Source organism: Parathielavia appendiculata (genome assembly GCF_033297405.1).
Source record: "Parathielavia appendiculata strain CBS 731.68 unplaced genomic scaffold N657scaffold_6, whole genome shotgun sequence".
Taxonomy (NCBI): domain Eukaryota; kingdom Fungi; phylum Ascomycota; class Sordariomycetes; order Sordariales; family Chaetomiaceae; genus Parathielavia; species Parathielavia appendiculata.
Genome location: NW_026944225.1, coordinates 1,148,654 through 1,169,030, shown reverse-complemented (window position 1 = coordinate 1,169,030; position 20,377 = coordinate 1,148,654). Strand labels below are relative to the sequence as shown.

Below are 20,377 nucleotides of genomic sequence, written 5' to 3'. Positions count from 1 at the left end.
AAGCTGGTGCCTCCAGTTGCCCTCTGTGGGCCAAACGCACATAATGGGAAGAATATTGACAATGGAGGGGCTTGAGGGATGATGAGTGTCGCGGAGCATCGGTCGTTTGTCAAATGGAGTTATGCGGTCGACTCGGGAACTTGCAGGTAGCCATCGCTCCTGTGCAGCGTCCAGGACCACTAGCCGAATCCTACATCTGGGCAATATGATCCTCGGGGTTCTGTTGGTAGGGGTTGATAGTCAACTTCAAGCTTGAGCGGGTCGAGACAAGGTTGTGAAGGACGGAGCCTCGTATCGGCATGCCACTGTGCGCGGCCAAAACTGCTCATGATGGAAAGAGGAATCGTCTGAGTTGTGGTTTGTTTGCTTGAGGTGCTGCTTTACCTAAGGTAGCGGAGGACTGGTGGTTCAGATCGCGCTAGCAATGAACCGGGAAGACACCCAGCGCAGCGGGGACTGCACCGCCCGAGCCTGGCGAGCCTGGGATGAGAGCGGGGGAGCTGGACCTGGCCACAGGCATTGGGTTCCAGTGTTTAGTGCCGATCCCGGTCTCCGACGTCACAGGCTCCACTGTCTTCACGACAACCTGGAAGCTTCAACTGACGGGACGCTCACTTGAGCGCCCACCTCGATCCTGAGTCGCATTCCACATCAACAATCTCATCAAAAAAACACAGAAAAGTCGCACTACAACCTCCATAGGGGCATGGGGGTTCTGTTCACAGTTCTGCCACATCGGAGATTATCTGCTTCAGAAGCGTAACCCGGATCGTGAGATTGCCGGCGTCGCAAAATATCGGCATCCGGGCTTGCTTTCGAATGTATTTTCGTCTCTTCGCTTCTCAACTCAGATTGAACCCTCAAACAACCCCCACGTTTGACACCTACTCACCTTAACGATACCGCAGTCATGGGCCGAGCCAAAGAGGCGGGGGCTGAGGCTCTCACCGCCGTTGTCGATGGAGCCGCAGCAGCAGCAAGAGCGGTGTCGCAGCATGCAGATACGGCCCCGGCCCCGTTCGGAGCCGCCGACGAGCCCACCATGGCCAAACCCAGGACACTATCGAGAGGACGCGCCCATCACCGCCTGCCCGATTCCGCCCGCTTCGCGCTAGCGGTCGTCTTGAGTTTTGCGATTTCGTCGCTTGGCCGCTCATTTGTCGACCACTGCAGCGATAATGAAATCGGCAGCATTACGAGAGAGGGGAATTCGAGAACGGAGTTATTCCTCCTGGCTGCGCGGAGACTGTAGGTTTTCCGTGCTGCCATCACTACCTAGCGTCTGAAATTACCTGATTTCGCCTTCCTTTCCAGCTTCGGGTTGGGGAGACTGCAACCCCCTTCATTCAGCTCGGCCAATACTGACCCTGCCAGGTCTGGACTAGCCCTGGGCTGGTTCGCAGACTACGATTCCTACGATCTTGCAGCCCTCGCTCTGCTTGCGCATGGCCCTGCAGTGAGTTTGCCCTTGTTGATTGTAACGGTCCACGGTCCTTCCCCGCACAGGGCAGTCCCGGGGCATTCCGCGTCGCACTCCTCTCTCCCGCATATCCCCCATGGCATGGTAGGCGCAGTTGACTAACGTGCACGGTCCAGATCTATCTCATCTCTGTCTTCTACGGAATTCGTGCCATGACCGCGGGCGCTTACCTCAGCGTCGATGTGGTATCAGCTTTCTTGCCTTTCCTCCTCCTGCGGCGCCTGTCTGGTGCCCACACAGCAGCCCCCGGGATCGCCAACCGCGACATCGTCGCCGACCGGGGAATCCAAGTCCTCACATCGGTCCATGCCGCCCTCGTATACAGCGTGGTGTTGTTCCTAGCAGGCCGATATCTTCTGCCCAGCACCTTGGTGCTCCACTTTCAGGGCATCCCCACCATCCTACCGGCCGCCGAAGCTCCATTTCTCGGCCTCGGCAGTCCGACCACTCTGATTCTCAGCCTACTGCTCGGCCTAGCGGCGCGGACCTTCATATTTACGCCGCTTGTCGCTACACCCCGAACGTCGGAGGATCAGAAACTCGCCGAGTTCGATCCCGTCAATGCCACTCTCAAAGAGACAGTAGCGTGGAATTTGTGGGGCTACACCACCCGCACCAAAGTGTCTCTCATCCGGACTGCCATGGCCATGCTGTTCACCGCGGTGGGGACCTACTTGGACACTACGCTGGTGATCAAGGGTGTCGAGCCCTACGGCGCGGCTGTCTACGCCAGCGTTTGGGTCACTGGCGCTCTAGTGACCGGAGTGACGTTGCGATACGTCGGCAGCATCTGACGTGCCTGGGCGGGTTGCGCGTCGAGGAAGACCGGATGACGTGCCCTGGGATTGTTGTCATCTTGTTTACGTTAAATCGGAAGACGAAAAGGCTGATGATGTGTCCCGGGATGACGCGGGGTTTGGGGAAGCTGCAGACTCGGGATCTATGGACGTTGATCCGTGTGGCTACGGATCTCGCATGGTCCGGGCATCCAGATTATCGCGCATCCATCTCGGTCCCTCTTCGACCGTGGTTGGGGTAGCATGCAGCCACGACGGCTTGATTTTTTGACAGTCTGAGCAAGGGGTAGCAGGCCTCGTGGAACCCTGGAACCGGCTGTTGAGTGTGCGTGCGTTGTTACATCCTTGTCTCGCATCCCGTGACTGGAAGAAATTGGCGCGCGTTTGCGGCAACTGTAGCAGTCAACACGTGAAGACAAGGGTAACGGTCTCTATGCCAAGACCCAGCTGAAGGCGAAACCGCCTTGTGGAGGGTAAGGTAAGGCTTTCTGGTCCTGCCAGGGGCATGAAACGGCTTTCCGATAGAGCAACCGTCGCGAAAGAGAGGAAAGATGGGCGGGGTGGTATGACAGGTGGAAACATGTCGACTGCCCTGTGAGTGAGCGACTTCAGCCGCGCTGCGCCTTACCTGAACTTTTAGCGGGTATCACCACCCGGGCCGACGAATAACAGAGCGAGAGTGACGGGATTTGGACACCTCGTTCCGTACCAGCCCTGGCACGCACCCCATAGCCGCGCCCATGACTACCGCCCGGAAACGGCTGGCGGCCTCAACAGCTAGAATTTCAACATTTCACTCAGGTCGGCAGGTTGGAAAGGGCTGAAAGGGCACGATTTTGAATCGAATGAAGCTACCAGCGGCTGCGGCTGCGGCTGCGGCTACCAATATCTGCTTTGTGGGTCGGCAATGAGAGAAGCATCTAACCTGATAGAGCTGGCTGCGCCTCTGAGCCCGATGGCTCGGCCGAATGGTCCAATCACGCCCCGTCGCATGACTCCAAGGGCTCGGAGCCGCGCTGGTCTGCAGAAATTTTGTCCCCCGAACCCGCGTCTAAGTTGCTCATACCGGAACCGGGATGCACCCTTCTTTCTGCTTCCCCCTTTGGGACTGGACTGAAGAGGAATGTTACATCTGCGTCTCAATGGAAGGCTGAGAGCAACCTGATTCGCGCCTCCGAAATGGCTCGACATGTTGTTTTTGATCTGAGCAGGGGTGAGGGGAGCGCACCTGGGTAATGTGAAGCGGGAAACAACGCATACCCATCTCGGCATGGACGCTCTCGTAGATCCTCCGTCGCCGCACCCCCTCGACACTTCGGTCAGTGCTCACAGACTGAAGCTAGGACCGACCTGGCATGGGCGCTGGTGGAGAGTGACTTGGCGAAGTCCTTTGTTACGAGCTTCAAGCTGTGGACTGTATAGTACCCCAACGAAAACTAGACACGACCTACACCTTCATCATGGGCCTACGCCTGCTCCTGAGCAAGGGCTGGGCCGATACGGTACCGTTGCCGCTTTCTATATAGCTTCCCGAACATCGCCCTTCCGGGCCCGGCCAAATCCGGTCTTGCATATCCAACACTCCAACATCTAAGCCCTGCTGCCCGTCGTCATTCTGTGCGTCTGGCTGGATTTACACAGTCCACCAGTGGTAGTGATGCGTCGAGCATGACGGCCATGCCGGACGGGTGCCATCGGGAAGCTGGATCAAGTCGTACCGAGCCGCTACTGATATCACCGTGTCGAGGGACATGAAAAGGGGCACTCTCCCTCCTCCGGTTGGGAGGACGACGACGACAGACTCGGACGCGACATCAACATCAACACCCACAACTACAACCCGTGTTACTACTACCACCCCAGCGGCAACAAATCCTACTACTACTAGTACGCCAACCATCATCACCACCGCCGCCTCCTCACCATCCACATCCCCATCGCCATCACCATCAACACCATCAACAACAACAACGACAACAACAACAGGCGCAGCACCCACCCCGATCCCTTCCAGTGCCACCACATCAACAGCACAAGACCCAACAACCACAACAATGTACGAATACGAACAAATAATGACCTTTGACCAGCCCATCATGATGGGCAGCCACCACCACCACCCCACCGCCTCCTCTTCTTCCACCACCACCTCTTCCGGCTCCGTCAAGAAGAAGAAGTCGATCAAGTCGGACAACGCGCTCGACCTGCGCGGGCCGATGGACGTGGACGGGTCGGTCAAGTCGATGGCGTCGGTGACACTGACGGGCGACTTCTCGGTGCGCGAGCGGATCGAGGCGTACGGCAACCTGGACGTGAGCGGGAATCTGAGCTGCGGGGGCAAGGTCAAAAGTATGGGGAATGTCAAGGTTAATGGCGGGGTTGTTTGCATGTGAGCTCTCTCTTTCTGTCTGTCCTCTTTGAATGTATTTGTTTTATGTGTGGTTGCTGATATGACGGGGTTTCCAGGGACAAGGTCAAGATTTTTGGGAAGCTTAAAATTAATGGGACGATGGAGGTGCACGGGGACTTGGAGGTCTGGGGGGATTTGAGGATCAATGGGTATCTGTAAGTTATGCCGCTCTCTTGTGTTTCCCGGGTGTGTGGTTTGGGTAGGTCGAGACCGTGGACGAGATGGCTGACTGGGAAGCAGAAAGTGTAGGACGTTGACTGCCTATGCCTCCCTCACGACCGTCGGCGACCAGTCATGGTATGAGGTTGAGGAGGGCGAAAAGGTCCACGGGGCAAAACTGATCCAGCGAGATTACATCGGCTAAGGAAGGAGTTTATTGCTTCTCTCCTTCTGTTGTTGTCTCTTCTATGGTGATATGGATAGGTTCGGAGTTGTACACACTGGGTTACGGTTGGGATTTGGGATAATTCTATGGGTTGGCTTTTGTGTTCCTTCTTCTTTCGCTTCCTTCCCGCTGCGGCCACTTGTCCACCTCGGATCACTATAGTGGCACGCTGCCGGAACTGAATTTGAGGTGGTTAACATGTACGATTTGTTGGGGGCCGCCTTTGCCTCGCATCGAGGCTTTGGGTTTATTCAGGAAGAGTTGTTGTTGTCAGTGCCTCGGCCCATCCCGAAGCCTGGGTTGGCACAAATTGGCCATCCGCCACTTTGGCTTGCTGCCCATTGACTCTTGTCCAAAGTTTCACTCATGATTCGCGCCGATCAAGGTTACGTCGTCTAGTGTACGCTCAGCCGGATGAAACGTTTCCGTAGGATGCACTCAAAACCCCGTTGATGTGCCGAAGATCGGCGTTGCTTGTTTGAAAGAAACACTATGTTCCAAAGAGGGAAGGGCGAGGATCAAGTTGCAGGATCTAGACTCGGAAGACAGGGAAGGAAGACCTCAGTCATGATGACAAACTTCGACTGGTGCACAGGGACCACGCAGCAAGCCGACTTTGGCTTAGCGGATGCAGCTGAGCCCCTCGATAACACGTGGGGGACGCTTCGGGTCCCGTTTCCACTTGCCTGCCACTCCCATTTCTTGGCGCGACCCCGAGCGCGTTCCACTTCCAGGTTCACACTCAACTCCAGCAGTCCATCGACGGAAAAGCCGTACTGCTAGCGGCAACAAAAGCGACGTCTGAGTAACACGCTACAACCGAGCCGCACTCATAGGAAGAATTCTACAGCCATCTACAAATCGGGGTAATTGAAGGGGAATAACAGCGACGTTTTTCCACGACGCAAGGCGGGTGAAAGCGCCGCAACAACTCACAATGGCTGCAGAAGTCCTTCTGCGACCTGACATGGACGAAGCTATCTCGCCCCGGCAGCCGGCACCGCCGTCACTCGAACGAAGCCTTCGGCCGGGGGGTCCCGTCAACAACCCCCTCAACCATCTCGACCTCCGCGCCGACCCCGATGCACAGGCCACCGTTTCCGACTTCCTCGACTTTACCGAATACCTCCCAGCCGACATTGCACGTGCCCTGACCCTAGTTGGTGACCTCGACCACACGTACGTCGATGAGTCGACCAAACTCCACGATCTCACCGCTGCCTGGGGCCTCGAGAAGAGTGGCGCCGCCGAGCTGCGCGTCGAGCTCGCCGATGATGTTTGCCACTCCGTGAATCAGCGCGCATTTGCCTTGGCCGAGTCTCAGCGCATGATCGAAAACGTCAACCGCCACCATGTGCGTGCTAAAACCATCCGTGGAAAGCTGGAGACGATGCGTGAAAACTACCCCGGCCCCGAGGAGCAGAAGAGCCCCGTCACAGCCAAGTCCCCGAAGATGTTACGGGCGGCAAAGGCGGCCGCCATTCGCGGAGACGGGCAAAAGGTGCGCAGGCCGCGAGTGCCACGAATCACCGTCCCGGGAGAGGTCCTCGCCCCTTACGACTTGACCTACGACGCGTATACGACAGGCACGGATAGCAGCTCTGGGGAGGAACAGGCGGATGAGGAAGGACTGTCAAATAGGCCCACCCCAGCTCCGCATACACGAATCAAGGTAGTCAAGCCGAGGACTCCTAAGCCAGGCAGGCCACCTCGGTCTAGATCTTCTGTGCCACCGCCCAACTTGCCGGGTCCCGGACTGTCGACAAGCGGCGCCATGACTCAACTAGCACCCCCTCCGGAGAATGCCATCATTGGCGGCCCTGACGCGCCTTGGGGCCAGCTCACGGCATACGAACTTGCTCGGCTTAGGAAACGGATGAAGAAGAATGCTGCTTGGGCCCCTAGTGATACCATGGTTGCACGAGAGCTGAACGCACTGGGCAGAGGAATGGACGCCTTCAGAGCTGCGAAGAAGAAGGCTGAGGAAGAAGGCCGGCCTTTTGAAGGCACCATGCCCACGCCCTCTGTCGATCCTGATACGGGCGAAAGAAGGATGCCGCCTGGGGCTCTGACCTTGGAGACGTCGGACGAAAAGAGTCTGAGTAACCGCGGGATGAAGCTGAATGAGGCCAAAAAGCTCAAGAGGGAGATGTTGGCTAAGATGGCTGCCGAAGAGGCCGAAGAGTCAGCTAGGAGATTTGACGCCATCGCCAGAACACTCATGTCTGACGCGAACCAAGGCAACGTCCAGGACCAACCCAAGGCAGCCGGCAAAGCGAAGGCCCAAAGGAAGCGCAAAAGAGACTCGGCCCCGGAGGCCGAGGCCGAGAAGATGGAGACGGCAGAGGGCCAGGCTCAGCGGCCGCAGCTCAAGCGCACAAAAACGGAGACTCCGGTGCCTCCCCCGGTGCTCACGCCGGGCGGTTCACAAATGCCTCTCGAGACTCTAACGCAGCCTCTCCAGCGTAACTCGACAGGGGGAACGCTTCATTCCACGACGCCAATTCCGCTGCCAATCCAGGGCCAGGAGCAGTCCATCACCGCGAAGTCCGCAACACCCGCTGCGTCGGCAACCTCTCCGGCGAGCAGCTACGCAGGCCAAACCGGTGGTATTCTACCGCCCGTCAAGCTCCCAACAACTGAAACACCGATCCCGCCTCCGGTGATCTCCCCAAAGAAATCCATGACCCCCATTCTTCCACCTACCTTAGACACTCGCAAGACACAAGCAGCTCGCCAGGAACAGCAACAACTGGAAGCCCGGACCGCCCAAGCCTTCCCTAGCCTCTCCCGCTCCGCGAGCCCATCAACTGCCACCAAACCCGACCCCGGTGCCACACCAACAGCAACCACAACAGTAACCCGCCGGCCCGCATCCCGCGGCAAGGCCACGAGCCAAGAACCGCAGCCCTCCCTGGCCGCAGACCGTCACCGGCGCGCTAGCACCGCCCGGAACACGCCCGCGCCGGAGCAAACCGTGACCACCTCCACCAACACACCCGCATCCGGCGGCGCAGCAGCAGCGTCCGCCGCCGCCGCCGGGCGCAACTCCGCAGGCAAGCGCGCGAAGCGGCCCGCCCCAGGCGTCATCAGCCGGACCAACAGCGGCGGTAACAGCGCCGTAGGCAAGCGCAAGGCGGCGCCGCGCAAGAAGACGAGCTCTGCCGCGGCGGCAAGGAAGAGCAAGGCTGCGACCACCGCCGCCGATATGCAGGAGGTCGAGGTTGATGACGAGGGCAATATCATTGACCCGCTCGAGGCCAGGTATTGTTTGTGTAATCGAGTCAGTTTTGGGACCATGATTCAGTGTGATAACGTTGATGTGAGTTCTCTTTCTTCTTTTTTTCTCTCTTCTCGCTGTCTCTTACTTCCGCTTGGGGCTATCGCTTAGTTTGGTACTGGTATTGGATGTGTTGTTGACGAGAGACGAAAACACAGAATTGCAAGCAGGAGTGGTTCCACCTTGAGTGTGTCGGGCTGTCGGACATACCGGCGCGGACGACAAAATGGTATTGTCCGGATTGCAGGAAGCTCCTGAACATCGGCGAGAAGGGTGAGGTTAGCGCCAGGGGCATCAAGGCTTGATTGCGACTGTTCTTCGCTCTTTTCATTTCTCCCTCGGAAGCGGTGTGATTTTGCCCTTATTCTCTGTTTAGTCCGTGTTTCTGCTTCACATTGTTGTTGCTTCAATGGTTGGCTTCAATTAGAGTCTGGGATTGGGACATTCTTCGGAGAAACTTGAAGTGTAACTATAGAGTTCAGAGCGGTTGGTCAGTCCATGGCTGGTTCAAGAAGGTTGGAGGTGGTCCATCGTGCTTTCGAGTTAGACATGATGTGTAAGGTACCGTATTTGTCGGTGTTGGTTGTCTAGGCTGATTGTAGCGTGTACAATGCAGGCATGCGTATGGTGCATCCGTGGGCAGATACAATACTGCTAGTTGTCACCAAAATTGAAATTCGTAGGGTGGGCATGGACCTGCATATGGGAGATCGACGTCGTCATGGCGTATGATGCAGTGATACACGGCATCATACGCCAATATTATGGGAAGAACGGACGTGATGGCAACACAACGACGAGCTGCCAACCACACCCACCAATCGTCCCACCAGGGAGCCCAGACACTTCTAGAATCATAGACGGCAAGCACCTCGAGCCCAGTATATCGTGACATTTTACGCTCTGAGCCAACTTAAGGTATGAACAACGACGACAGCAGCATCGAGACTCAGACACACCTCGACTCTCTCACCATGGCACGAGACATGAGTTTGAGTTCAACTTTTGGCTCACTGGCGACGGCGGCGGGCAAGCCCGGCGGGGAATCGGGCTATGAGCCGTGGTATCCAAACAACGTACCCGTCGACTCGTCGGTCAAGCTGTTCATTACCCGCTTCTTCGAAGTCTCGGACGATCCGGACCGCAACGACGAGTGGGTCTACTTCTTCCGCGAAGATGCGACGCTCATTATGATGAAGGATATTGCCAAAGGCAAAGATGGTGAGTGTCCATACACTACAGGCCCCAGGGTAGGCAGTTCGGTTTGAACTATTGTCTCATACTTGTGTGTATTACAGAGATCAGGAAACTAAGACGCGACATGTGGAGAGACGTCGAGGCGCGCAAGCACCGGCTGGTCAAGTTGTTCCCGGCCAGCTTCTCGCCTGACCAGAAGGCGGTTATGGTGATGCATGAAAAGGAGTTCATGCTGTTTGGGGCCGTCGCGTACCGGATGAAGGACGGATCGGAAGCGGTGGCCGGGTTCGCTGCTCATGCCCAGTTGCGGAGGGACAGCCTTAACGCGTCGTGGAAGTTTGTGTTCTATAGGGTTTATGTCCAGAAGTGAGAATGGTGAGGCTGTGGGGTGGCTTGCTCCCTTTTTCCCACTCTACCTGACCTTAGTACCATTCCCGGTTCTTGCCTCCCAGAAAGGGGTGGTTTGTCTGTCATGTGGTCTCTCTTCCCCGCCCGTCATGCCAGCGTGAGTGGCTGGCTTGTCGTTCAGTTGCCGCCTGAGATCGTCATTGTCTCGGCAGTGTTGTCGGCTGGTGGCGGGTAAAAGAGCTAGGTCGGCTAAGAAGAATTAGGTATTAGATAAACTGCCGTAGTCGAGTCATGGTCTCTGTAGGCGATCTCGAAGATCGGGCGAACAGACTTGTCCAGATGGGGATGTGGGAGGTTCGAAACACTATCGGGCGTTCGTGGAGTTGACGAAATAGGATTGCTCTGCTTGGAAGCCTTCTTGGTGGAGGGTTGCGGAGTGACTGCAGGCCTCAAAACCGACTCATCCGGCGAGAGCATGCCGACCATCCATGCATACGTGATTCTCCCCTTGATTGTTTATTGTACAAGTGCAATACAAGTCCATCTTCAAAATCGAGCACAGAAACGCCCAAATGGTTCCTAGTCCTTCTTCATAGATCCGTGCTTGACCGAGGTCATTGGTCAAGGTCAGCAGCAACACAGGAGGAGGTCATTCCGGCTCTGAGCCACCAAACCGGTGGTGAATGACCTCGGGTATGCAATGACGTAAGGTTTGGGAGGGTTCTTGAGCTCCTTGAACCGTCCCACGCCTTCCCATGACTTCCCAGTCAATACGTGTTATCTCCTGTATAGATCTTGCTCAACTACCTAAAGTAGCTCGGGGCTCTGTCGAGCCGACTTTGGAGAATCTTCCAAACACACGACGGTGCAGGTTGCAGTGCTCCTGACGATCGTTGAAGATTCATCTCTCAGTGGGACGGAAACAGCGACAATCATCAGCCCCGCCAAAAGCTGATAGCCCACGCTTATCTGCTTCGCCTTCCCGTTCACAGCTGCAGAACCCCAAGCGACAAGTGGACCGTTGCTGCAGACCCCACCAAGCCACAAGACCCCAGGAATGGGAACCCCCCTCCTTGCCTTCTTCGGCCGACGTGCAACCTGCAGCAAAGCCCCGCCTTTACGCGACTCCAGGTCTGTGGTTGCGCCTGTCGACCACCCCCAGCGGCCTTGCTTCGAGTCACAGCAGCACCTCCAACAACTGTTGACACATCCATCCTGTCCCGCTTGTCATCCCATCTTCGCAGCCAACGACACTCTTTCCTGTCCATAACGAGTTATCAAACAGACGAACCTTCTTTTCTTTGCTTTTCCTGCATACTCGGCGTTTTTGTTTCGTTTTATCTTGGTGCTAGAAGAACACCCCTTTCAAGCTTGGGCAGCGTCTTGTGAATTGCCGCTCCTTTGTCCCATCCGATAGCTTGCCGGCCGATTCTACATACACATAACCCATCAGCCCGGCTTTCAATTTCTGTCCTACATCAACCGCCAACGCCTTACAGCTATTGAAGGAGCCGTCGGATACATTGAGCCTATCTCGGGATTACTCTACCAGCTGGCACCGACTTCGGCTTCACGCCGAAAGGTGCACTACTATTGCCGCTCGAGCAGGCCACTGCTCCGCTGTCTTTATTAGTTGCCATTCATGCCAGGTGCGCCTCCCTCTTCGGACCCTTCCCCTCTGCTTAGGTTGCTTGGATGCTCTAAAACCAGCTTTGCCTGGTTATACGACATCTCGGCAACCCGACCACCTCGTGTGGTGGGGCTTGAGGTTAACCCTCTTCCTCCGCAACAGGCTCTAAGAAAGACCGGAAGAATGGCAAAGAAGGCGGCAGCGTCGTCGCGGCCGTGACCAAACATGGTGCCAAGTTCGCGTGGGTTTCTAGGTCCTGTGCCTAACTTGGCTCTTGCCGCGTTGGCCATCCCATCTCAGGGGCTTGACGCTGACCACGTCACAGCAACGGGACCGCTACCAAGGAACCCTCCTCAAACTCCTCGCCCGTTGTCTCCCCAGAGATGAACCCTTCCAGCTTATCGTCAAACGACAACCCCGTTGCATCGCCTTTACTGGATGCCGTCTCGTCGACATCCTACGCAACGAGCAATTCACCGAGCACAAGGGAATGGGCAAGAGGGCTTGGTGCAGGCATGGCCGGGTCCCCCGGAAACCTCATTAGCCTGGTTGGCGAGTCTCCGCCCACGGTTCCTTCTTCTTACGAAGACACGCGCGGTTTCCGATCTGGCTGGTCCTCGCCTAGACCTGCTGTAGGCTACCATCCGCCCTCGGCATCGCCATCAACCGGGGGTCGCAGGCCACTGAGTTTCCACATGGATAACCAATACTCTCCTCCGGACACCCATCTTCAGTTCGCCGCGGCCGCAGCAAGACGCAGCTCGATGCATTCGCATTACGCCCAGGTAAGGGCTGCCTCGAACTCGCCGCTTCCGCATCAGCCACAGCCGCATTTTTACGGCACAACAGGTTTAGACCTCGGCCTGCAGCAACCGGCCGGCATGAAGCCAGGAGAGAGGGGTTACTATTTCGGCTTCGATACGCTTTCCCCTCAGGATGCCGATCGCACCCGTGGGAAGGACAATGTGATCCTGGCAGGGTATGAAGGTGGGCTCGAGGTTTTCGCGACCGGAAAACACGGCATCGAGAGTGTTGCCAGTTTGAAAGGGCTGCGCGGAGGCATTTACCATGCCAAGGTTCTGCCATGGACATCCGAGAACTCGGACCTGTTTCCTCTAGTGGCAGTCGTTCTCCATGGCCCCAGCATTTCCCTCCCGGCGCCGGAAGTGAACGTCGAGACCGACTACGATGCCGTTTATGCTGAGAGGTCTGATGCCATGAGCAACGCCAGCCCGGAACCCCCCGCTAGGAATGTCGGGAACCGCATTGCGGCCGGCTTTGTGGAATCCTATCGGACGACTGTTGAGATCTTCTCGTTAAAGACGGGCCGCCAGGTGAGCGTACTTCTTGAGGCGCCTAAGATACCCTTCAAGCCACCCATCACGAGCGCGACCTTCCAGGCACCTCCCCCAACCGGTGCTTTCCACATCCATGCAGATGGCGGTAATCTTGTGGTATCGTCAGGTATTACAGGGGAATGTTGGGTTTACCGGCAGACGCCAGCCACGAACGATCACCCGCTTCACTTCCGCTGTCATGGCAAGCTCTGGACTACTCTGCAGCAGCCGCCCAAAGGAGAAGCAACACAAGAACCTGAGAGAGGCCGTATGCCCGCCCCGCAACGTCCTCGGCCCCAGGTTGCGATCCTGAGCGTCAGTGGCAGATGGATCGCGTATTGCCCAGCCGCGCCATCTTCTCAAATTGCCCTGCAGGCTGTGGTTCCGGTGCCTGCATTCGGCCGTGCTCCAGGTCTGGCATCCGTGACACCCCCACAGTTGCCGCCTGTCAGCTCGGACCTTGATCTTCCCGTGTCTGAGAGTGTCATGAACAAGATCATGCGGGACGCCACTCAGGAGCTAATCCAAGGAGCTAAATGGGTCGGCAAGCAGGGTTGGCAGGCTTGGAACAGCTACTGGAACTCGCAGCAGAGCCAGCATGCACGGTCACCAACCCTCGCGCCCCAAAGCTGGGGCGGAGCGGCTGGTTTACGCCCAGATGCCTCTCAATTTCCCCCGACACATGGCGCAGTCGCGCAGCCGGTGGCGAAAGAGCCGGGTATGATTTCCATATTGGATATCGAGAGTCTGGCTTCTTCGACGATGCCGCATCCGATTACCAGTTTTGCTCTTTCCCAGGGCTGCAGCTTTCTGTCGCTTTCGCCCTCCGGTCTCTCCCTGTTCAGCGCAAGCAGCAAGGGCGATGTGCAGACGGTCTGGGACTTGATGCGCATTCAACACACCAAATCTTCACCACTCCAGGCTACCGGTCTGTCATCCGCGGGCCCACGGGTGCGGCAGATTGCCCAGTTCTCCCGGCTGACCGTAGCCCGCATCGTCGATGTCGCCTGGACACGTCCAAATGGCGAGCGTTTAGCTATGGTCACGGAACGAGGCACCGTCCACTTGCTGGACTTGCCGCCAGCGGCCTTTGTATGGCCTCCGCCGCGCCGTAGACGGGCCCAGGAGGTGAAGAGTCCAGCAGCCGACGGCCCGACTTCAGCCGTCTCTATCGCATCAAATGCTCTGAGCTCCGTCCGCGATGTCGCCCGCCCTCTCATCAACCGCCAGCGCAGGAGCAACTCCAACGCTGCACCGGTGGCGGCCGCTGGCATTGGAGACTATGCCGCTCATGGTGGGAAAGTCATTGCCGCTAGCATCAGTCATTCGCTAGGCAAGACTGGCATTGCGATCAGTCAGCTACGGCACACTGGCGAGAACAGAGTCTCGCTCCCGAACTCAGCCACGCTCCCAGGCCCGTCATGCGTGACGTGGATCTCTGGTAAAAGGGACCACTCTCTCTTCGTTCTCGGCGGCGGTCTCGTCCGCTTGTTTCCTAGTAAGAGCAGGAAAGCGGTGGCTGGCGCCGATAAGCGTGCACCGCGCTTTTCCCGGTACACGGACTTCCAGGTCCCGTTCCTGCCGGACGACGCTCTTGCCCCGCTAGCGAAGAATATCCTTGATCCTGATGAAGACCTGGACCTCACCGAGAGGGATCTCGATGCCGGCAACAACACCACGGTGCTCAATCACCCACGGATGCGGCCCCGAGTTTACGATCACAGCGCCGAGTCCTCCATCCCTCAGGCAGAGATTGAGTCGAGCGCGCCGTATCAGCCGTTCCACACGGACAGACGGGTGGCGCTCTTTGAGCTGGGCCCGTCCCAACAGGATGTAGATGTCACCACTCTAGTGGCTACGGCTTCGCTAGAGGAGACGTCGCCAGAGCACACGTCGCGGCGGAAGAAAACTTCCAGGCAGGCTCAGATTCGGGGCACGTCGGCCTCCAAATCGTCGGCTGCGTGGGCGTTTGGCCAGCCTATTCAAGCGACCAAACTCGACATGGGCCTGCCTCACTTGTTGGATGACGCCTCGTTCAACCTCCCACTGGACGCGTCGCGGGCGCTTCCGGCATCGGCGATGGAAAGGATCCTTCAACGGACCGGAGACGACGATGCGCAGATTGTGGTCACCACGCGCCGGAGACGGGGCGCTGCGCCGGCCCAGGAAGATGATGGGTTCTTTGAGGACGATTGTGAAGTGCTTGACTTCGCGGACCAGCGGGTGTGAATGGGGGCAGCGGGTCGGGCGTTCTGGGCTGATGCCTGTTGTTTGCTTGGTTATTCAAGTTTTGCTGTGGTCGCGTTGAAATCGGTTGCGTTGCGCACACACGAGGCCGCTTTTCCTCCTTCTCCAATTCGACGGGGGCATGTCGTGGTATTTTCACGATAGAGAGAAGCTCAGTATTTGGATCGTTTGGGCACTGCACTGCATTATGGGCATTGGGAAGGCATATTGGAGCGTGTTGGGGACAGTTGACCTTCTGGCATCTCTGCTACGCTCTTTGGGCTTGGGCGCTTGGCTCTTTACCTGGGTTGTGTTGGTATTGTCTGGGTTATTGTAGCTTGTCCTTGTTCTTTGGACGAGTTCGACGGCTGCGAGCGTGGTGCAGGAGCGGGAAGAATCCGGCTTAGCAGTTGAGTAGGTAGACAGGATACCTATCAAGCAATACCATCACTGCCATACAGCGTTTAGTTTGGTTGAGCTCACGAGGTGGTGATGAGAAGAGTTGGTCGAGCACAGATCATGATGACTGGATGAGTGTTATTCACCATCCAATAAGGTCTCGCTTCAAATCTCATCGCGGACCAATGTTCGCGGTTGTGACGGCCACACGTTTTGTTGGAGAGTGTTGGATTATCTGAGCAATTCTCCCCTCTCCTCGCAAGGATCATTCCCCGTACAATATCTTACCACCTGCCATGACTCCACTCAAGACGACCTGGAAAAACAACAGCATTCACCACCCTCCGCTTCAGTTCTTCCAGTTTCACCGCCGCTTTCCGTGTGTGTTCTTGTATTGTATTATTTGACTGTTTAAAGACCATCCAACCCCAAATGACCCGGACGGACCGCAGGGGGTGATCAAGGCACAGCCAGCCATCCCCAAGACAAAGCACCAGGATGAATTGATGCGTGTAGTTTTCCCTATGCCCAGACTGATGATACCAGTCGATTGTTATGCCTTCTTCTTCCCAGCCGCCGCCGCCGCGGCGGCCGCCTTGGCTGCCTTCTTGCGGTTGCTGCGGATCATGACCACGCTGAGGAAGGAGCCGACCACGGCGCAGCCGAGCAGGATCAGGATCACGGGAACGCGGATTGCCCAGACGCGGGGCGGGAAGAAAGCTTGGAGGGGGTGGTCTGAGTCGACGAAGGGCTGTGATTTGTTTTGTTAGCATGGTTGATTCGATTGGTTGTATGAATGGGGTTTGGATAGTTTAGAGGGAAAGGCAGGGCGAGTACCATCAACAAAGTCCAGATGGTGTAGTAAAGAAAGACAACCGATGCGGCCACGAGCATGGCGAGGCCGACGAGTTTGTCGAGCTGTTTTGCGGTTTCGGTGTTTGGTTAGCTTGGCTGGCCTTGACCTTTAAGGGGAACGTGTGGCTGGGAATGACCGACCATTGTCAAGGGAATTAGTTGCAGAAAACTGGAATGGTGTAAATTCGGTGTTGGGTTATGGCAATCTCAGCGAAGCTGGCGACACTAGTCGAGGCGGCCTGATGTTTTGCATAGCCTGGATGAAGCTGCTCGTCAAACAAGTCGGGGTCCCACCCACGATCGAGGTCGTTCCGCCACGGTGACCTCCTCAGAAATTGGCCGTCAAGGGTTCGCGTTAGCGCGTTCTCGTTCATCAGCCATTTCCAGAAGCTCCGGCAGCCAAACGCATCAAAGTGGGGCGCGGTCTCTCAAGTCTTGGCTGCTCCAGCCTTGTCAAAATACAATTTCCAGGTTGAGCTCTGCTTTGCTTCATCGATTGCGACTGCCATTAATCAGCCTTTGGCCTTTACAGTCAAACTGAGGTGGCCAATCCAGAGTTCCGAGATCCCAGCTAAGCTTCTTGAATTGGGTCTCTCTCTGTTAGTCAGGAAAAGGGACTTTTTTGAGTTGACGACAGCGAAATGGCGTCGCTAGATGTCGAGGCGCCGTCGCGCCACCCCGAAGACCCATCCCCACGGCCATCTCCATCACCTATCGATCGTCATCGGTCGCCGAGCCTCCGCCGCGACCGGTCGCTGTCCCGAGACTCCCGCTACTCGAGAGATATATCACCGCCCCGCCGTCGGTTCCGCGATGACTCGCGCGATCGATCACCCACGAGGTCACCAAGGTCTCCACCTTCAAGAAGAGGTTCGCCGCCGCCTCGAGGGCGTTCCCATTCTCGCTCCGAGGGTCGGTCACCGGCGATGCCATCCCAGAGAATACGCTCGCCGCCTCCCGCACGCCGCGATGCCGACAGGTACCGACCAGCCAAGAAGGAGCGCACGCCTCCTCCTCCTCCTGCCCCGCCGGCCAAAACGGAGGAGGAGAAGCTGGCCGAACAGAGGGCCGAGTACCAAAAACTCCTTAACCTTCGCAGCCAGGGCGTGTACCTGCCGCCGCAGAAGCTGCGCGCACTCCAGGCGGCCATTACCGACAAGACCACCAAGGAGTACCAGCGCATGGCCTGGGACGCCCTGAAGAAGTCCATCAACGGTCTCGTCAACAAGGTCAACACGGCAAACATCAAGTTTGTCGTGCCTGAGCTGTTTGGCGAGAATCTCATTCGCGGCCGCGGCCTCTTCTGCCAGAGCCTGCTCAAGGCGCAGCATGCCAGCTTGCCCTTCACTTCCATCTATGCCTGCCTGGCAGCCATCTGCAACACCAAGCTGCCCGAAGTGGGCGAGCTGCTGGTCAAGCGCCTGATCATGCGGTTCCGCAAGGCCTACAAACGCAACGACAAGGCCGTATGCCTATCCTCGACCATGTTTATCGCTCATCTGGTGAACAACCAAGTCGTGTTCGGGACGCTTGCTGTCCAGATTCTGTTCCTGCTGCTCAAGCGGCCGACCGACGATAGCGTTGAGATTGCCGTCGGGTTCATGCGTGAAGTCGGCCTGTTCCTGGACGAGATGATGCCCAGGGTTGCCAACGGTGTGTTTGATCAGTTCAGGAGCATCTTGCACGAAGCCGACATCGACCGCCGCACGCAGTACATGATCGAGGTGCTCTTCCAGGTGCGCAAGGACAAGTACAAGGACAATCCGGTGATCAAGGAGGAGCTCGACTTGATCGAAGAGGAGGATCAAATTACCCACACAGTCAGTCTGGACGAGGAAATCGACACGCAGGACGGCCTGAACGTCTTCAAGTATGACCCGGACTGGGAGGCCAACGAGGAGAAGTACAAGAAGTTGAAGGCCGAGATTTTGGGTGAGGGGAGCGGTGATGAGGACGAAGAGGATGAGTCGGAGAGCGAGTCCGAGTCAGAGGACGAGGAGCAGAAGGCCATTGAAATCAAAGACCAGAGCAATGCGGACCTCGTCAACCTCCGACGAACCATCTACCTCACCATCCAGTCGAGCGCAGATCCAGAGGAAGCTGCGCACAAGCTGATGAAGCTGCGGCTTCCTGCCGGCCAGGAACCCGAGCTGGTGTCGATGATTGTCGAGTCGTGCGCCCAGGAAAAGGTGTACCTCAAATTCATGGGCCTGCTAGGAGAGCGGTTTGCGCGCCTGAACCGGATGTGGATGGACCTGTTCGAAGAAGCGTTTATGAAGTACTACTCAACCATCCACCGCTACGAGACTAACAAGCTGCGCAACATTGCCAGGTTTTTCGGCCACCTGCTGTCGTCCGACGCCATAGGCTGGCACGTCTTCTCCGCCATCCGCCTGACCGAGGAGGAGACAACAGCAGCAAGCCGCATCTTCCTCAAGATCCTCCTTGAAGACCTGCAGGAGAACATGGGCACGGCGAAGCTCAAGGCGCGCATGGCGGACGAGACGCTGCAGCCCAGCCTCCAGGGCATCTTCCCGCATGACGAACCCCGCAACATTCGCTTTGCCATCAATTACCTCACCGCCATCAAAATGGGATTTCTCACCGACGAGATGCGCACTTTCCTCGCCAACATGCCCAAGCCCGCTCTCCCAGCCGCCCCGGCCGCTGACTCTGATTCTGACTCAGACTCAGCATCCGGCTATTCGTCCTACTCGTCCTACTCTTCCCGCTCACGCTCCCGCACACCACCACCCCGCCGAACCATCGACGGCGACCGGCGCGGCCGCTCCGTCTCGCATACCCCGCCGCCTCGCCGCAGCAGGCCTGCAAGAGATGACAGATCCTACTCGCGCAGCCGCAGCCGCAGCTACACACGCTCTATCTCCCGCTCTCCGCCGGCCCGGCGGGGGCGGAGCCCTAGCAGGAGCAGAAGTCGCAGCCGCACTACGACCCGAGGGCGCGCCAGAGAGAGGAGTTATACCCGCTCGCTGACGCGGTCCCGGTCGCCGTCCCGGTCGCCGTCTCGGTCGCCGTATCAGTCGCTGTCGGCGCCAGCTCGTCGTGGTGCTGGTAGTGGTAATGGTGCTCGGCGGAAGCGTTCATACTCGCGTTCCGTGTCGGTTTCGCGGTCTCGGTCGCGGTCCAGGCCTCGCCCATCTGCTGCCGCTGCCGCTACTGTTACGGTTGGTGGAAAGCGGAGGAGGGAGGGGTCCTACTCGCCGAGTAGGTCGCCTGCACCGCCTCCGGCGAGAAGGGTGAGGAGGTATAGTTGGTCGAGATCTGGGAGCAGGTCGAGATCGGTGTCAAGATCGAGGTCGAGGTTGAGGTCGCCTGTGAGGAGGGAGAGGGGGTATTCCGGGAGCAGGTCGCCTCCGGTGAGAAGAGACGGTGGCGGTGGGGGGAGGGATGGGTATAGAGATCGGGATGGTGACAGGGCTGGTAGTTACAGGGGTGATACGGCTAGGGGTGGATATCGAGGGAGAAGGGATAGTCGCAGTCGGTCACGGTCGTATGACCGGACCCCGGCCGGTGTTTCCGGGAAGCGGAGGCGGTATTATTCTAGCTCACGGTCGAGGTCGCCTTCTGTCGTGGCGCAGCGGGGGAGGGTTTGATGGTTTAAGGGCATGGAGGGCAGTGGATAATGAGAGACTGTTTCTTGACAAAAGGCAGCTGCTATGAGGGCAATGCAATGGAGTGGCCCTTTCTCAGCTTTGTAAAGGACACGCACCTTGGAAGCGAAGCAGGGAACCCAAACCGATTCTGTCGAGCCTCGCTGCACGCTCCATTTGAAGTTCTGTATGTAGGTAAACATTCACAAATTGTGTAGTACTCAAACATCCCATCCACGTCCATCAACCCATCATCATGGCTGGACATTTCATGCCATGCCAGCTTCCTCCCTCAGAAAACGCACCAGACGTATTAACAACGAAGTCGAAGACGCAAACGCCGCGCCGATTTCCGCTCCGCCCGCATTGCCCACCCATACCACGGAAAAAGGGGTCAACTGAAGAAAGAAGGGAAGCGCAAC

General features: G+C 57.3%; 8 protein-coding genes across 8 annotated transcripts; 6 read left to right on the top strand and 2 right to left on the bottom strand.

Moving 5' to 3' along the window:
• Positions 1–765: 765 nt before the first annotated feature.
• N657DRAFT_431102 (uncharacterized protein) lies at positions 766–2,715 on the top strand. Its single transcript, XM_062787343.1, has 3 exons — positions 766–1,248; positions 1,375–1,456; positions 1,597–2,715. The coding sequence occupies exons 1-3, from the start codon at positions 911–913 to the stop codon at positions 2,272–2,274; spliced, it is 1,098 nt and encodes a 365-aa protein (XP_062647639.1). The 5' UTR covers positions 766–910; the 3' UTR covers positions 2,275–2,715.
• Positions 2,716–4,331: 1,616 nt separating this feature from the next.
• On the top strand, positions 4,332–5,051 carry N657DRAFT_634047 (uncharacterized protein; the record flags this gene model as incomplete). Its single annotated transcript, XM_062791247.1, has 3 exons — positions 4,332–4,666; positions 4,744–4,842; positions 4,928–5,051. The coding sequence occupies 3 exons, from the start codon at positions 4,332–4,334 to the stop codon at positions 5,049–5,051; spliced, it is 558 nt and encodes a 185-aa protein (XP_062647638.1).
• Positions 5,052–5,829: 778 nt separating this feature from the next.
• On the top strand, positions 5,830–9,007 carry N657DRAFT_596733 (uncharacterized protein). Its single transcript, XM_062790009.1, has 2 exons — positions 5,830–8,394; positions 8,511–9,007. The coding sequence occupies exons 1-2, from the start codon at positions 6,010–6,012 to the stop codon at positions 8,655–8,657; spliced, it is 2,532 nt and encodes an 843-aa protein (XP_062647637.1). The 5' UTR covers positions 5,830–6,009; the 3' UTR covers positions 8,658–9,007.
• Positions 9,008–9,056: 49 nt separating this feature from the next.
• Positions 9,057–10,049, top strand: N657DRAFT_645469 (uncharacterized protein). The gene is made up of 2 exons (XM_062792955.1): positions 9,057–9,573; positions 9,651–10,049. Exons 1-2 carry the CDS (start codon positions 9,273–9,275, stop codon positions 9,917–9,919), a joined length of 570 nt encoding a protein of 189 aa, XP_062647636.1. The 5' UTR covers positions 9,057–9,272; the 3' UTR covers positions 9,920–10,049.
• N657DRAFT_645468 (uncharacterized protein) lies at positions 9,829–10,747 on the bottom strand. Its single transcript, XM_062792954.1, has 2 exons — positions 9,971–10,747; positions 9,829–9,894 (listed from the first exon to the last, which is right to left on the bottom strand). The coding sequence occupies exon 1, from the start codon at positions 10,381–10,383 to the stop codon at positions 10,147–10,149; it is 237 nt and encodes a 78-aa protein (XP_062647635.1). The 5' UTR covers positions 10,384–10,747; the 3' UTR covers positions 9,829–9,894; positions 9,971–10,146.
• A 719-nt stretch (positions 10,748–11,466) lies between these two features.
• Positions 11,467–15,561, top strand: N657DRAFT_431016 (uncharacterized protein). The gene is made up of 2 exons (XM_062787342.1): positions 11,467–11,546; positions 11,690–15,561. The coding sequence occupies exon 2, from the start codon at positions 11,911–11,913 to the stop codon at positions 15,091–15,093; it is 3,183 nt and encodes a 1,060-aa protein (XP_062647634.1). The 5' UTR covers positions 11,467–11,546; positions 11,690–11,910; the 3' UTR covers positions 15,094–15,561.
• Positions 15,557–16,509, bottom strand: N657DRAFT_619025 (dolichol phosphate-mannose biosynthesis regulatory). The gene is made up of 3 exons (XM_062790555.1): positions 16,486–16,509; positions 16,327–16,407; positions 15,557–16,240 (listed from the first exon to the last, which is right to left on the bottom strand). Exons 1-3 carry the CDS (start codon positions 16,486–16,488, stop codon positions 16,043–16,045), a joined length of 282 nt encoding a protein of 93 aa, XP_062647633.1. The 5' UTR covers positions 16,489–16,509; the 3' UTR covers positions 15,557–16,042.
• A 324-nt stretch (positions 16,510–16,833) lies between these two features.
• N657DRAFT_645464 (MIF4G-domain-containing protein) lies at positions 16,834–20,165 on the top strand. The gene has a single exon (XM_062792953.1). The coding sequence runs from the start codon at positions 16,986–16,988 to the stop codon at positions 19,956–19,958; it is 2,973 nt and encodes a 990-aa protein (XP_062647632.1). The 5' UTR covers positions 16,834–16,985; the 3' UTR covers positions 19,959–20,165.
• The last annotated feature ends 212 nt before the right edge of the window (positions 20,166–20,377 follow it).